This window comes from Pteronotus mesoamericanus, unplaced genomic scaffold (genome assembly GCF_021234165.1).
Source record: "Pteronotus mesoamericanus isolate MK-2021 breed Mesoamerican mustached bat unplaced genomic scaffold, CSHL_Meso_final scaffold_21, whole genome shotgun sequence".
In the NCBI taxonomy this organism is placed as follows: domain Eukaryota; kingdom Metazoa; phylum Chordata; class Mammalia; order Chiroptera; family Mormoopidae; genus Pteronotus; species Pteronotus mesoamericanus.
Genome location: NW_026555310.1, coordinates 15,288,612 through 15,306,615, shown reverse-complemented (window position 1 = coordinate 15,306,615; position 18,004 = coordinate 15,288,612). Strand labels below are relative to the sequence as shown.

General features: G+C 38.7%; 1 protein-coding gene and 1 pseudogene across 3 annotated transcripts in view; one reads left to right on the top strand and one right to left on the bottom strand.

Annotated features, from left to right (window-relative positions):
* DENND5B (DENN domain containing 5B) overlaps positions 1-18,004 on the bottom strand; it is a 166,366-nt gene that overhangs the window by 78,084 nt on the left and 70,278 nt on the right. For all 3 annotated transcript variants that reach the window (XM_054591280.1, XM_054591278.1, XM_054591279.1), the window contains one exon: positions 14,281-14,947. In XM_054591280.1, coding sequence (XP_054447255.1) covers positions 14,281-14,947 — 667 coding nt within the window. The remainder of the gene's footprint in view (positions 1-14,280; positions 14,948-18,004) is intronic.
* Positions 2,230-3,064, top strand: LOC129085065 (isochorismatase domain-containing protein 1-like; annotated as a pseudogene).

Here is an 18,004-nt window from a genome sequence, read left to right as displayed (position 1 = left end):
ACACCAATTCTTAAATAATGGAACTAGCACCCTGGGCTATTTTCTTGCTTTGACAATGGAAAACTTACACATGGAAAGTAAAAATCAGTTTTTCCCTCTCCTACTAGACACTGAAAGACTGATATACATGGCTAATTTTTCCTTCACCACAGACAGCAGATCCTCTTGCATAAAGCTAGAACACAAAGAGGGTGAAAATCTCAGGGAAAAGAGATCATGAAAGAAAGACAAAACAAAACAAAAAAACTGTACTACCAAGGAAAGTTGTCTGTCTAGCCCAAACTCTGAGAAGAAAAGGAAAAAAAGCCTCCCTGAGAATTCCCACCTACTGGAATTCTGTCATTGCTTGGTCAGGTATCTTTCAGATATGTTCTGAGCCCAAACTCATGCTATCTGTATGTCCCAAAGAAACATTAAGTTGAGTATTTTAATGTCAAGTAAACATGTGCTGCTAGTAAACTCAGAAGCCTGGTGAAAGAAAATAGAAAGCCTTCATTGAGGAACAAATATATCCTCAATACAAAACCCATCAGATACTGAAAATTATCTGAGAAAGAATATAAAATATGTACGTTTTGTGTTTAAGGAAATTAAAGGAAAAATTAAGGAGTAAAACTGCTAATAAGGCCACTGGAATTAAAATGTCAAAGGAAGGGTTAACTACAAATTAGATACAGGTAAAAAAGAGAATAAGCTGGGAGAGAGACGTGGAGAAATCGCCCAAAATGCTGCACAGAGACAGAGATAGAAGAGGCTGAGAGATATGGGAGACTGAGTACCATTTACATGCTTAATGTGTTTCAGAAAAATTCTTTTTTAACAGACAAATAGAAATAATATTTAGAAAAATCGTTGAGAATTTTCCAAAACTGGTACAATGTGTTTAAAAAACATAGTGACTCCCAAGCAGGACAAATAAAGAAACTTTCACGTAGATAAATCACAGTTAAAATACAGGACATCAAAGACAAACAGAAAATTTTATATAGAGCCAAAGTGAAAAGACAAATATTTGGCTAAGGAATGATGAATAGAGTTATTGTGATAGATGACTTCTCAGCATCTAAACTGGAAACTAGAAGATTATAGAATATTATTCTCAAAGTGCTAGGAGAAAAAAAAACTAACCTAGAATTTAATATACAATAAAACCATCTTTCAAATACAAAAACAAAATAAACACATTCTCAGATGAACAAAATCTAATAGAGAATGCAATCTTCACTTAAGAACTTCTAAGAATATATTTTACAAAGACGACGACTGATCCCAGAAGAAATACCTATGATATGAAATGAAATGTTAATTATCAAAAAACTGCAATAATGGATGAATTTAAACAAAACCACGTGTATAAAATAAAATATATAAATTGAGAGATTTTCAAAATTCTGACCTATTAACAAGTAAGCATTTTACAGTATCTATATTTTACAGATTTTGATTAATATAAAGTTAACATATTATGTAAATATTTCAAAATATACCATTAAGAAAAAGAAACTGAGTAGTAACATCTATACTAATTAAATGGAAAAAACAATAAAAAAGGCATTTCAATTATTTCAAAGCAAGCAAAAAAAAGGAAAAAAGCAGGATAAACAGTTAAAATAAATTAAAATTAAAATTTTAAACTGAATATGGAAATACCAGATACTAAGACTAATGGAATGAAGCTAACACAAAACTCAAATGAGTAAGATGCAAAGTTTAGGTGGTGTATGCATAAAATAATAAGCCCAAAGGAAGTAAAAACAAAACCAGAAGTTAATAAAACAGAAAACAAAGATACAATAGAAGGTACCAATAAAGCGAAAGTTTTTTAACAAGAGTAGCATAACTGACACTCTTTAGGTAAGAAAAACCAAGGGGAAAAGAAAGCAGGAACAAATAAGTAGTGTTAGGAATGAAAAGGGGGACAAAACTAGTCCCATCAGAGATTAAAAAGATAAGGAAATATTAAGACTATGTCAATAAACTGAAAGCTTAAGAAAATTATTTCTTTATATGGGGGGAGACTTATTGTGATCATTGTGCGGTATATAAAAATATCTTAGTCGGTACACCTGAAACTTATGTCAATTATATCTCAATAAAAATAAATTAAAAATTAAAAAATAGGTCTGTGCTTCAGCAGCCGGGCGCCCTGAGAGGTGCCGGGGGGAATGGGGCGGTGCGGGGGTTCGGGTCCCGGTACTGCACACCAGTGCAGTGTGGGCACAGGGAGCCATGGGCAAGACCCCCATGCTCCTCAGCTTCTCCGGGTCTTCTGGCAGCCGCCGTCTGTGCCTCACAGCGCCCACTATTAGCCGCTCACCCAGAAGCTCCTCAGCCTGTACGGGGACCAGCTCGCATGCCCACAAATCCCTAATGTAGCAGCTCTTTTGCTGAAAAGCGGGGCCAGTCTGTGGACCTGCCCAGGGGTTTCATGGTGAGCAAGCGCAGCAAGGTGCACCTCACCACTGCAGAGCCAGCTCACTCCCCTGGGAAATATTACCTCTTTGGGCACTGTGTTTTTCCGCTGTGATAGCAGGGAAGGTTTAGACCAGCCATCAGGTATTTTGGGGCAATTATTACTGTGCGACAAAAGTTGTTACAAGGGGTCTGGATTTTAGGAATTCCAGTTATTGTAACAGAACAGGATCCTAATGGTTTTGGAAGCACTGTTCAAGAAATTGTTTTAACAGGTATAATACCAGTACTAACAAAGACCAAGTTTTCAATGGTATTACCAGAAGTAGAAGTGGCATTAGCAGAGGTTCCTGGAGTCAGGATTGTGTTATTTGGAATAGAAACTCATCTCTACACCCAACAAACAGTTCTGGAGCTGGCAGTCCAAGGTATTGAAGTTCATATTGCTGCCACCATCTCATCCAGAAGCATGATGGGCAGGATGTTTGTTCTCCAGCATCTCACTCAAACTGGGACCACAATGACTGCTAGCAAAGCTGTTCTGCTATAACTGGTGGCTGACGAACACCATCCAAAATGCAAGGAAATTCAGAACCTAATTAAGGTGAGAGCTCCAGAGCTGGGTCTGCTTTCTAAAGTGCAGGACATGTGAAGGAGTGGTATCCTACTCACTGTCAGGTGTCAGGACTATAAGCCCAAACAAGCTCTTGTCTCCTCTAGATTGAAACTCTTATGTCACAAAATGGCTCTTTATTTGCACCTGTTAATAAAACTTAACCAGCCAGACCATTTGGGTGCATTTAGTTACAAATGTGAAAGGCTTCAGGTGCTGCTTACCTTCTTTTTTTCTTTTACATATATTTTTTTTAATCCTCACCCGAGGACATTTGTTTCCCCAGTGCTCTTAAGAGAGAGAGGAACAGAAACAAACATCAATGCAAAAGAGAAGCATCCATGGGTTGCCTCCCCTCCATGCCCTGGCTGGGGGTTCTATGTGCCCAGACCAGGGATAGAACTGCAACTCAGGCATGTGCCCTGACTGGTAGCAAACTTGCAGCTTTTCAGCCACAGGACGAGGCTCCAACCAACTGAGCCACGCAGCCATGGCAATGTTCTCTTTTTCAGTTAAATCTTCTCCTAAAAAGGACTTTTTGGGTCATTGTTTTAATTTTGTAAACAGAGGGGATGATTTGCAATGTCACATAATTACTGGAGGGCTGTTTTAAAATCTTTGAAGTTTTACTTTAGCTTAATATCTTTACAAAAATCCTGAATATATCTTCTAATATGGGTAAGATTTAGCAAAAAGAAAAAGGCTGGATAAAATGTAGTTCTAAAACGTTTATATTTTTGTTTTTAGTTTCTCTACCTACCCTCCAATTACAAATCATTCTACCAGTAATGATTTGGCAGTATTTTGCAGTCATTGCTATCCTTCAATAAATTTATTTTCATTAAATACTTTTAAAGTAAATAAGTAATAAAATAAAATAAAAAGGAAAAAGCACATTTTTCCTGGGGAAAATATAAGTGAACAAAAATCGATTCAAGAGAAAACAAAGACGCGTCAGGGGTGAACACACTGAGGAGGGGGAGGGCGGCGGGCCTGAAGAGAGCGGGGAAGCTCTGTGCCCTCCCCACACCGTCTCCTATGCATCCCTTCCATTCGATTATTCCCGAGTTGTAGCCTTTATAATATGCCAGTAAGTAAAGGACCTTCCTGAGTTCTGTGTGTCATTCTGGCAAATAATGAAACCTGCAAAGGCCGGGGGTGGGGGGCAACAGGAACTCCTGAATTTACAGTTGACTGGGCAGAAATGTAAATTTAAGCAGTCTGTTGTGGCAGGTGTCTGAAGTGAGAGCAGTCTTAAGCGACCAAACTTTTACACCTGTGAAATCTGATGTTCACTCCAAGTAGTTAGTGTCAGAAATGAACTAAATTGTTGGTATCAGAACTCACTGGTGTCAGGAAGGAAAGAAGCTCTCATTTGGCATCAGAAAATGCGGGATTTGCTAGAATGGCGTAGGCCCACAGAAACATATGGTTTGGGAGGAGAAAGGAAGAAGGGCAGGGAATGAGAAGCCTTTGATTCCGGGGTGGCCACATGGTCAACCGTGGTTTGGAGAAACAGTTACAGTGAGATAAATTACTAAAGGCAAAAGTTACCAATGAAATTTATAGATGGGGATCCAACTCCCAGGGAGTTGTTTCACTGGACGCATAAAGAAATGCACACCAACAAGGAAAAGTGAAATATACAAACCCTTGGTTACTGTTTTCTATAATAGCTAAAATCAAAGTGCTATGTCAGACTCTGCTGCCGGACCAAGCTCGGATTTTGGTCAATCTAAGGTTCTGCCAAGGAGCTTTAAAGCTGTTACCAAAGAGAAAAAGTATGCAGAGACAACAAAGAGTGCCTCTGAGAGCTCTGGTCACCAAAGTCCATGTGGTGGGGGGAGGGCGAAACCAAGAAATTACTGAAACCAGGGAGTATGGTGTGAAGGAGATACTGCATTTTGTGGACTGGTATCACCGGCCTCCTGAAGAACCTTTACTAAAATGGATTGGTACAGTAATTTAGAAGCAGTGTCTTTGTTTTTAAGTGCTGCAGTGTGGAAGAGCATGTTTGGGTTGATGCAGGAGCCACAGCTAACTATGGGAACAATCGCAGATGGCTATCTACGATCCAGGCACACAGGTTATTCCCTAGGGAACAGCCAACCTTGCGGCGTGGATGAAAGCTACTGCAAAGTCTGTTTACCCTGAGAAGGGGGACTGCCGGGCTCCACCTACAAATGCCCAGTGGAGCACCCGAGAGGAAGCAGTTGATATGATTCATATGTAAGCCAATGGAGTTAGCTTTATGATCATTGGGATATTCACCCATTAAATATGTCCATTATCCAGGTCATGATAAACACTGCATCAGTATCCTGTGTAACTCCAATGTCACCGGCAGATTTCCTATCTCAAGCTTCCCCTCACAAATCCTACAAATGCTAATAAAAAGATTAGATAATTTAACAAGAAAAGGTGAAGGGCCTGAGGGGAAAGGGTGGAAATTACCAATACTTATTAAGAAATCAGGAGAATAGCTCTGGCTTGAGTGGCTCAGTGGATTGAGCACTGGCCCCGAACAGAAAGGTCACTAGCTCAATTCCCAGTCAGGACACATGCCTGGGTTGCAGGCCACGTCCCTCATTGGGCACGTGTGACAGGCAGAGGATCCATGTATCTCTCACACAGCAATGTTTCCCTCTTACTCCCTCCCTTCCCCTCTCTCTAAAAATAAAGAAAAGAAATCAGATGAATAAACCAAATATTAACAGGAAAAAGAAAGGTAAGTGTAACCTCATACTGTAACCTGGTATGAGGTCAAGTGTAAAAGAAAGGTAACTAAGGCAAGAAACTCAATCCAGAAGGGTATCTTTAGATGGTTATTAAGAAATGGGATGAATAAAAGGAACGGTGATGTGGTTGAAACCAAGGTCTTAATATAGCACCACTATGTAAGATTAGGTAGACCAAACGGGCCCCTGCTGACCCCCCATATTAAAGGTCCCTAAGCAAATTTAGTCTATTTACCCCAGTTTGGAGAAATTTAAAACAAGGGGAAGGCAAAGGTTACAATGGCAAATCTGTGTTGCCTTGGCAATAGTGGGCAGAGTAATCAAGATAAAGAGGAAAAAGCCAGGGTCTCTTGGCTCAATCCCCTGCAAGGGGACCTGAAGCCTAATGCACACAAGTGGGTAACACAGTCAGGGGACAGAGATGTCTGGGTCCCTTTATACAGGAGCCTCATGCACTGCAGTGCCCCAAACCCATTGGTGAAGTCCTAATGAGGGCTACCATTAGATTGATAGAATATAGAAAGGTTAAGGTTGGTAGCATTAAGGTGGAAGTTTGGGTGAAAACTGTTATGTTTAAATAGGCTTTATGTGAATGTTTTATGGGAATGGATATTTTGTCTAAATAGGGAACACTTCCCCCAGAAGTAAAACACAAGGCATGCACATCACCCTTCAAGCAATATAAACTGGACATGCTAAATGGAAATAAGACCTCGTGGGCTCACAGCATAGAAGAGAAGTCAAACAAACTTTTTTCAGTAGCCCCATGTTGGGTGCAGACTGGGGTTTATTGCGAAAGCCTGTGAGCACTTCTCAGTGACAATTTTTGGGATGTTGATCTAGAGATTTGCCCTTTGAGAGGCAATTACTAGCTTGCTACTGAATGTTAATCTAAACTGTCCCTATGATTGAAAGACATAAAATAATCTTGAGGCCTAAAATACCCAGGATGTCTTGGATGATATCAGAATAACACTCCAATGAGAGAAGGTAGTTCTCAAAAGAGTAATGTAATAAATGGAAATGGTTTATACTGGAAACCTCTTACAAGAGGAATGCAAGGAGGTACAACCAGGAGCCTCTTTTCCCACAGGACTGACTCTGGAATTAAGTGATGAGCTGCTTGGTTTTATCATAACTTGGACCGTGCCCTATAAATCTCTCTCCAACAAAGAGCTGTTTGGCTTATGAATGACAGTTCCAAGGTAAATGGACAACATCTTGGTTGGACAGTCACCACTTGATTAAGGAAGGTAAAATCAGAGCAGCTTGGTGGGCCGATCTGCATGCTGTTTTCCTGGCAGTGATGGAAGAACTGAACAATGCTAAAAGCACATGTTTGGGTTTTTTTTACTGACTCACAGGCAATGGAAAACTGGACTACTTAAAGGATGCCTTATAAGGAAGGCTCAGCCCTATGGAATCATTCTGGGAATTTATGGGCACGTTAGAGTAGGACATGTTGTTGCCCATCCCAAGAACCCCCTTCCAGGTCCTTGGAGGTGAGTGGAACTTCCAAGTGCACCTGTTAAAGTGGCCACCTGGATAAATGAGGAGACCTGGGGGTCTGCAGCAATGCAGAGATGAGTTTAGTCTAGAGAGTTTCCTCCTACACTCTCTTAGGCACAAAGTGCCAACAACTGTTTTATCTGCAAACAAGAAAGACAGAGGCTGCAGATACCATGAGGAAGAGTCCCTGGGGGAGCCCCCCCCCCACCACAGTGGGCAAGTGTATTATATTGGATCAATGCTGATAGCCCTGATGGGACTCACCTGGTGGGTGAGTCCAAATAGGCATAGACATTCATTCTGGATTTAGCTTTGCATCCTTGGTGATAGATGCAATTGCTCAAAATACTATGAGGGGACTGAAACAGAAGCTACTCTATCAATCTGGGCTGGTAAGTTACATTTCTTCAGAGGAACGGATGTACTTTGCACTTCATAGCACATAGTATTCAAGAGTAGGCAAAGAGATACCATACCAAATGGACATATGATATTGCTCATCATCCTCAGAGTAATGGTTTAACAGAGAATTGAAACAGCCAGTTGAAACATTTGCCTTCTAGAATGGGTGGAGATAAAGGCATGAAGGGCTGACTCGCATACCTTCATGAGTAATGTTCATGACTCGACATGAAGGGGCTTACGGGCGGGGCCCCACTAGATAGATTCCTCTGCTCTTTTGGTGCATCTGGGAAAATGGGCATAGAGATGGAAGCTGGTGTGATGACTATAGTCTTTATTGTCCTCCCTGTATCACCTCAACTTCGTTTTCCACCCTGATGCAGGACCAGCACTACAAGTGCCAGAAAGCAGGGATGATTCCTAAGCAAGAAATGGTAACTCTACTTTTAAACCTTTATGTCAGAATTCCTAAGGGTCTGATTGAGCTGCATTCACCCCTTCTGGCAAAACTGGGGTTAGTAGTGAATGTAGTTGTAATGCTTAGTAGTTAAAAACAGCCCACTAGTTCTATACCCATGTATCCTTACCCTACATGGATGGCAATGAAATGAAGGGGTGGTACTTGCTAGACTAACATTGCTGCCTCCAATCTAAACCAACTGGCCAAACCTAATAACTCTTCCAAAGGTGAAAGTGTTTGTTGGGGTATAAGTGGAAAGAAGGGGGTGGGGGCTGGTAGCTAAGTGTAAAGAAATGAACAAATGAATTACATAGTAAGGTAAATCCCACTATTACATTAACACCTTGAAAGAGACTCAGAGCAAGAAATGACATTGTCTCCTAGCTCAATTATACCAGATGTCTCGAAAGGGCGAAGCCATATATTGCTTAAACCATTCCCACTTTTGGAACCTGACACGATCAAAAGGAAACCTGCAAACCTCAGTGGCCTTTGCCCTGGAAGGTATTTTCATACAAGGGGATGATGGAATGAACTAATTAATAACGAAATGAGACTAGTAATGTGCCAGTATCCTTTAACTGTTACGATTCCTTTGACAAGGATCCCTAGTCAAAGACCAGCAGGTAGACTGTGGTATAGTAACCAAAAATATTTGGTCTTTGTCCCTAGTCGATGATGATGATGCAAGTGGTGGCGGTAGTCATGACGGAAAAGGAGGTGGGGGGAGGAGGAGAAACAGAAAAATTAAATAACTATTAAAGACAATGAATTGGTACTAACAGCTTCTCAACAAGACCAGTTTACAGTCAAGATTTCTCATGTAGTCATGGAACAAATAATTCCAACCTTAAAAAAACTCTTCTCCATGTTATCTTCCAGAGAAAAACGGAACACTTTCTCTTTCTGTGATGTGAGAGTGACCTTAATATCAAAAGCCAGACATGATACTACAAACAATGGAAATTACAAGCCAAACCATTAAAAAACACAGATGCAAAAATTCTAATTAAAATATTAGAAATCAAGCATATAATGATAAGAGAATAATACACCATGACAAAGTCAGATTTACTGCAGGAATACAAGGATGAAATGTAGATTTTTCACCTTACTAAATGATTAAAGAGAAAAATATGATCATCTTACTTGATACACAGAGCATTCAATAAAATATAACACACAGTCATGATTTTTTAAGACTCTGAAGAAACTAGAAATAAAAGGAACTTCTTTAACCTGGTATGAGGTTATTTACTAAAAACACTACAGCAAATGTTTTACTTCACAGTGAAACATTAAAAGCATTCTTTTTAAAATCTGGAAAAAGACAAGAATGTCTGCTACTACTAATTTCATTCTACACTGTACTGCAGAGCCTAAGTGTTATAAAGCAAGAAGAAGAAATAATGTGACAAAGACTGGAATAAAAGCAACAAAACTTTTTATTCACACATTATCACCTACTATTATAAAATCTGACTGACAGACAGTAAAGAAAATCCTTAGAAATGGAGGCATGTATCATTTTCATGGAAGGCGAGGCTCAATATTTTAAATGTTGTGTCCAAAAATTGATTTCAATAAAAAGATGGTGAAGAGAATTGTCCTATCAGATACCAAGATTTACTGTAAAGCTACAGTAACTAATACAGTATGATTTAGTACTGAGACCAAAAGATTGGCAAAATAAACTGAAAGCCTAGGAATACACCCTCATATACAGGGACTTATACATATGCCCAAAGTGGCCCTGCAGATCAGAGGGAGGAAGAATGGTCTACTCTAACTAGCAGTCACATAACTAGTTATAGATATTTCTAAAACATGAAACTTGGTCTCTTCCTCACAACATAAACAAAAATCAATTTCTTACACATAGATTGAGGTCTTAAATTCTAAAGGTACGTTTAAAAGATTTAGAAAAAAATGTAGACTATTTTTATGATCTCAGAATATAGGACTTCTTAAATAAAATGAAATTAAGTCACGAACTAATTTCAAAATTAATCAATTTTTTAAAAATTGATAAATTGGAATTCATGAGTATTAAGAGTATCTTAATTCATGAAACGACCCTTGAAAGAAAATGAAGAGCCACAAATTGGAAAAAAGGAAAATGTTACCCATAAACTGACAAAGGATTGGTTTCTCGAATACATAACAAAAAAAAAAATTTTTAGGAAATGTCTTAATACTAAGATTCTATTATCACAAAATAAGGCTAACAGTATAAAAATATTGACCAAAGCTGATTATATTCTGCTGCTTTTAAGAAAAAGATCATGGGAACCTACTTTCTGCCATCAAAATATCAAGTTGCTTTTATGATTTTAAACTCCATAACCTATATGCTATGATGTGCAGTTGAGCATGATTGGCAACTTGTGAATAGAAGACTCTCAACTTTTTTAAGAAAAGCCTCAAGTAGCTGCTACTCTCTGACAAGGTTAATTCATGCACAGCTTACAGAGAGAGGGGAAGGCAGAGGACTGTGTTAAGGCAGAGATGTGCAGTGTGGGCTGTGGGTAACTGCTTGTTCCTGAGACTTTAATTATTGGTATCAAAAGTTAGACACTGGCGTTTAAATTCCCCTACCTCTTATTCCTCCAATATTCCCTTGAAAAGAGGATCACACTCCAATCTTCCCTGTTTTGCACCAGGTATTTCTAGGCTGCAGAAGAAAGTGCTCTTTTCTGATTTGTGGTACCAGAGAAGAGTTTTTACCTCCTGGGTGCATTTTCTACCTAAAATTTCTAGCTAGTTAACACAGCAAAGTGACTGTGATGTCCACGCCCTCTAAGTAACAGAATGAATAAACAGAATGACTGTATAAATGGGCTGTGACTAGAATTTCAAATCAGTCTAGAAGGACAATTTCTTTACTGAAACCCATCTACTTTGATTCACTTTGGGGTTCCATGGTAATTTTTCAGCACCTGCAATATTTCAAAATTTTATGGCATAGGTTTATCAGTGAACAAGAAATGAAGTATCAGATGTTATTAAAACCCCCTTAACACAGTCAGGAAGAATGAAGAAGGGCACCAGAGTACAAATCAACATAATGATTCCTCTACTTCATTCATTTAAATGAAACATCTTTCTCTAATGGGAGAGAAACTGTCAGCGTTAAAACTTGCACTTACAGAGCTTTCATTTTTTACTCTGTAATTACTTAGCGTGGTACCTTTACAATAGACCTGCAGAATGAGTTTATAAAAATATTGAGACAGATAATGGAAAGGTTAAGTGCAGTGCCCAATACAGTTAACATGGTGGTTAAGTGCTCTTCAGAAAGACTGATCCGAGTCCCATTTTTAGCTCCACCACATTATGTAATAGCTGTGTGATCTTGGACAGGTCACTTAGCTTCCCTAAGTCTCAATTTCCTCCTTGATAAAACATTGTTAACAGTACTAACTCACTGTTGAAAGAATTAAAAGTAGGGATAAACAACCAAAACATACAAGACATTTTTATAGTATAATTCTTAACATAGAGTGATTGCAGTGAATAATTATACAATTATTGTATGAGAATGTTTTTTATATAACACAAATACATATACACATATATATTTCTATAATCTCAGGAGTCACTCTTGTTCTTGACATAATTTACCAAAAAATATTTTTTGTGAGTACAAAAACATGCTCATAAATAATCATTCTTCACCTGAAACTGAAACAGGCATGTATTAATCAACTATAATCTTTCAACAGACTCCAATAAACCAGAAGTGATAACGTAATCAAACAGAGGAGAAAGATAGGAGCTAAAGACAGAACACAAGCAATGAGACATAGAGTGCTATTTAAAACTGAAAGTATGGCTCTGGCTGGTGTGGCTCAGTGGAGTGAGAACCTGCCTGCAAACCAAAAGGTTGCTGGTATGATTCCCAGTCAGGGCACATGCCTGGGTTGCCAGCCTGGTCCCTGGTTGGAGAACCATGAGAAGCAACCAATCAATGTATATCTCACACATTGATGTTTCTCTCCCTCTCTCCCTCCCTCCCTCCCTCCCTTCCCCTCTCTCTCTTAAAAAAAAAATTATGATAATGGAAGGGTTTTTTCCTTAAAAAAGAAAAAAAGCATGACATTCAGTGTAAGAGAATACTTACTAAATATTCAACCTTGAAAAAAGGGTTTAAGTTATACTTTTAAATTCAGTAATATATTAGACTCTCACAATTCACAATATGCATCATCCCCTAATTCACAGATGATTAGGTAGGACTAGTAAAACTAATAATTACAACATTGGCTATCATGCTGTAGTCAGCCAATTATGCCCAAAGTATTTTGTACAGCTTTTCTTATTTAGTCTTCACAATAAGTGAGTGATGAGAAGAAGGAATTTAAAAACAAACAAAAACAAAAAGCAAAAAAACCCTGTTATCCCTATAAACATGAACTGAGGATATGTAATTTGTCCATGGTTCCGGTCAGTAAGTGACAGAGCAGAGATCTGAATCCACAATTGTTACAAGCCCAAAAACCAATATCCTTTCTAGACAGAACATCAGGACACTGAACTAAATAACCCCGACGATGCCTTGTGTAGCTGGGACCTAAAACTCCCTTCCCTAATGGGTTAATACACCTGAGGGTCCATGCCCCTTTCGCACCTCTCCAGACCTTAGCCGCTTCAGGGAGTAAAGCAAGAAAGGGAGAAACAGAAAGGAAGAGTTACTTAAGTCAAACCTTTCACAGATACGAAGGGGTGATCTGGAGCACTAAGAAAATGAGAGCTTGAGGAAGGGAAAGCATTTAGACTGGCCATTAGAGAAGGACCTCCTGACAATGCACACTGAGACGCTGAAACCCATTATCCGAGAACATTATGTAGGATAAACCGAAGAAATACAGCCTCGTGAAGGGCTGTCAACACACAAATAGTGTCAACATACACACAAGATGGGGAAGTACAAATATAGCCTACTTGGCTCAGCCTCACTTATAGTCTAAAATAGAAAAGAAAAGATGAAAAGTGGTGAAATAAGCCTGAAAGCAGCAGTCAGGAGATCACACTACAATTCTGCCAGCCTGCATTAAGTTAGCAAAACGCTAACCCAAATATTTGTGCCATATTTCTCAGAGGACTCATCAGTGCACAGGTACCATTTTATATTTTCCTACAATTCATTATCCATTGAGACACAACATCTTTATTTCCTCTGCAAAGTTGTATTCGTACTGGTAAAATAAAACCCCAATTTTGTTAATTTCTTAAGTATGTGTTGGGAGAAATCTGAATGAAAAAATAACATCAAGGTAACTTCCTTCTGGGATTAAAAACAAAAGCAAACAAAAAAACTTACAGAGATCTGGTGGATTTGTTAGATAGGAGAGTTGTGTTTGTGTCAAGGCTACGTCCCTCCTCTCACCCACAGGCAAAGACCCAAAGTTGACTGGCTTAGGACAGCCAGCCATCTTTGAACGGCGTGTCACAAGCCTTTTCAAAATATCCAGTACTGGACTATTTACTCAGGGCGCTGACCTCTCTTCCCTTAGATTGTCAAATAAAAAAATGAGGACAGCCAATACAACAACAGCCATGTGGTGTGAATAATCAAAATTATATCTATTTATTTTGTCAGATCAGCAAAGAATACATATTTTTTTGGTGTGCCGGAGAATTTCAGAAATTGTCTGTGTGCGCCAAGAGGTGAAAAAGGTTGAAAATCGCTGCCTTAGGAAGCTGCAGGGTCCTAACAACTTTGTTTTTTCCTTTCCAATTTTATCTGAGTTTTAATGTGAACCTTTATTAATCTGTAAAAAATGAGACATCCACATGTTCCTGGTGGTAACAGGATTCTCTTTACTTTCATTATGAAATGTTTTTTTAGGATAATTACGTTATCATCAGGAAAAGGGGGGATTTTTCCATTAAAAAATAAATAAAGTCAAGTAAACCAAGTTATTGCTTTTGAATTCTTTCCTGTTTTTCTCTACAGTCACTGCCACCCTAAAGAGATGTAATGTCTCAGCCTCTGGTCCCACCTACACCTGTTCCTTTTACACAAAACAGAAAAGACTTCTGACCATGACTAATTTGGTTCTAATAATACATGCCATGAAAATAGAGCAGTAGAGAGCATACCTACTTGTTTCTGGGAGACTTAAAATATAGGGCAGACCTACCTTGCGAGTAGAGAAGGATCTGCATCTCTAAAAGAACACAGGTGAACACCTGCACCAGGTTCTCCAATCCCAGGAGCTCAAAGGCCTCTCGAAGAGGGTAATCGGAGAGGGGGAGTTCACTGGGCCCAGGCCTCTGGCAGATGATGGGTTCATAAACACCATAAAATTTCAGCGATCTCCCTGGAGGTGGAAGGGGCACCTCGTAGAGAATATTATGGATGTAGCTCTCCAGCGGCAAGGGTGGTGGCTGCTGTGAGGTAACTGCCTTGTAAAGCTGGATGAGGAATTTCTTGCAGGCCTGCATGAAAGGCAGTGGTGTGATCAAACATATACTTTTAGAAACATACAGGGTGTCTCTGCTGATGTCATAGGAGTTGTATCGCTGGAGTTTCAAAAGAGAAGTTGCATCTCCCTCGTCAATGCTGCTCGCCAGAGAGTCCATGCTGCAGGAGGAGGAAGCGCAGACACTGCTGTAATGCTCCGCATTGTGCATCTGGTAGAGCGTCTGCATTGCCGTGCAGATTTGCTTACTTGTAACTTCTTCATAAAAAGTGAGAACAAAACCGTAGGTACGAGAACCATCTTCCCGGGTAATTATAAATGAGTGGAACTGAGGGTCTCTATTGTCAGTTTGTGTTCTGAAAGATAGCCCTTTCGGCATGCACAACTGTGGAGGAAGCGGGGAAAAGCATCAGAATGCAGTACACCATGAACTACTTCAAACCAGAAATAAATGTTTGTGGATCTCTATCCAAGCTTGTTGCCTTCAGCAAGTCACGTAACTTCTCTGAGCCACAGTTTCTTTATCTACATTATTTGCAACATCGGTGACTTGAAGACAACATAAACAAAGGCACTTGACAAATATTTAAGTACTATTTTTAGAGTAATGATGATAATGTTTCAAAGAAATAGGGAAATAGGTAAAGCCTTATTAGATAAATAGAAAAAAGTTAAATGCACAAGAATAAAAAGTTATTTTCTCTATTTTGAGTAATATGATACTTTATCCTAAAAAAAATAAACTTTGAAAGTGGAATGATTTTTGATTTACTGAAGCAGAGGGCAGAAACCAGATATTTTGGATTATTTCCAGTAGAGATTCAGGGGTGTCCAATCTTTTGGTGTCTCTGGGCCACACTGAAAGAAGAGTTGTCTTAGGCCATACATTAAATACATTGCGACATGTAATCACACACAAAAAAATCTTGTAATGTTTTAAGTAAATTTCCAATTTTGTGTTGGGCCACATTCACAGCCATCCTGAGCCGCACACGGCCCGCAGGGCACAGGATGGACACTCCTGCTAGATCTTGGGAACTACCCAGGATTCAATCAAATTTGGGAATAAAATTACCTGAGGAGTTAAAGATGTTATATTTAAGGCACTTAAAATGGATAAGAAATGACAATTGATTCTTTGAAACTCTTCTAAAATATTTTAAAAGAAATTTGTTTTAATTACAGAAAATTTGAAATATACCAAGGAAAACAAAACTTAAAATTCAACTACCCTAACATGATCATTATTCATTTATATATATTCCTTTTTACTTTTATATTACAATATGCTTTCTGCACAGAAATAATTGTATTATACATTATTACATTACATTTTTATTTTTTTCCCAGACTTGACCGTTGATATGGTATAAAACTAAGAGGATCTTCCAAATCAATCCCACATTACCAAGAAACACTTTACAATTTACCTTAAAAATTACATGTACTTTAGTCAAACTCTCAACAAACACTAATTGCCTTTATGAGCTAGGCCCTTGATGGCGATACAAGATGCAACAGACAGACAGGGTCTCTGCTTCCTTGGAGGTTCTAATCCCATGAAAATGACAGGCGATTAAAAAATCATAAAGTATAGGAAGTCCTATAATAGGATAAATACAGGCTGTTACGAGAAAAACAGCATAAAAACATAAATGAGAAAAGGTGAGCTACCAGGGGAAAAAAATGAAGAAAATCCAAGCAGAAGCTGAGCAGAAGCTGTGGGTCTTACATGAAGAGGGGCAGACAGGACACCGTGTGCAAAAGTCTAGAAGACAGAAGAGGAGGGTCGGAGGAACTGACACTCATTGGGAGTGGGGAAGAGGAAGTAGAGTGGAGGGAGGTAAGAGAGAATGCAGGAGAAATAATTAGGGGCTTGGTCCTGACTGGCCTTGGTGAGTCACGTTAGACATCTGAGGACACTGGGAAGCCTCTGAAGGGTTTTTAGCAGGAGGGGGACAGAATCAGACATGCCTTTTTGCTTATCAACCTTCCTGCACTGAAGGGCAGTGGTTTTCAAAGGGATCCCAAGGAGGTGGCAAGAATGCCTCAGGGACTTGGGGTCACCTTTGACATCTCTTTTTCTCCCTCATCCCATTATCCAATCCAACAACAAAGACCATCAGTTCTACCTTCACAAATATATTCAGAAACAAATTCCCTCATTCTGTCTTCATTCTTACCACTCCTAAGAATGGTGTAACCTACCTCACACTCCTCTTTGCATGATAACTATTTAACATCCTGCTAATGAGTCTTCTGCTTTTGCCTTTGTCCCCCCTAATCTATTCCTCCTTTGTAGCCAAAGTAATCCTTAAAAAAATGTAAGTTAAATCTTGTCACTCTTCTCAAAATCCTCCAACGGCCTCTCATCTCCTTAAAAGCTGAAATCACTCTTGCTCCATGTTAAACTCAGACTTGTTTAGCAAAGTGCATGACACATAACTGTTTGTTGAATGAATGAATGAATGAATGAATGAACTCATTAATTAACACACACACACACACACACACACACACACACAAAACAAAAACAAAAGCTGGGGGTTATAGGATCAGACTAAATTCATCTCTTGATTCAGTCTGTAGTTCTCTTTTTACATCAAGTAGGCAATAAAGAAACAAAGTGACCTCCAAAGTCAACACAAAGATTTAATTTAATTGATAGGCTTTCCTGACACCATAAACCACAAAATAACAGCTTGAACAGTTTTTGAACAGCTGCCAAATATTCCCTTAAGGGTTTGTAGCTTTCTTGAGCATACATTCAAACATTTACAGGGAAAGCTTGCCAAAAGTTGTGTTCAAAGTAAAGAATGACTTTCTATGCTACAGACAACAGATGTTAAGAATTCTGAAATTCTCTTCCTACAAGTCAAAAAAAGTAAAAATTATATTTCTAATCTGAGAAATCATGAACTGGAAAATGCTACTACTTTTTCATTTTTAAAAGTAAGAATTGTTAAATTAATCATCGGGTTTATTTTTTAAGAAAACCTGAGCTATAAATCAAGATATTCACTATGGAGTTCAACAATATTTTGTCATCCCCTAATATTGCCGTTTACAAATAAAAATATCTACCCTCTGCCTTCCCCACACCACTCTCTCACAATAAAATAACTAAAAATTCAAGAGTTATCAATGACCAGGTTGCCAGTGGTATTCAGATTACTTTAGACAAAGTGGGCTCACAATGCTGTGTATAGCTTCTCGTCTGAGTGACCAAATGTCCTTAATTGTCTTTCTGTACTCTTTCAGGAAGTTTGGCTGAAAGTGTAATAATTCCTTTTTCCATTTTTCTATTGTTCTGTGACTCCTATGCCCCCCTCTCATTACACAAATAAAAGAGAAATTACTAAGAAAACTCTCAAAAGAGTTGGTCAGTGTACCTTCCTTCCTTTTCTCCTTCCTTTCTTCCTTTAATAAACATTTGTTTTAT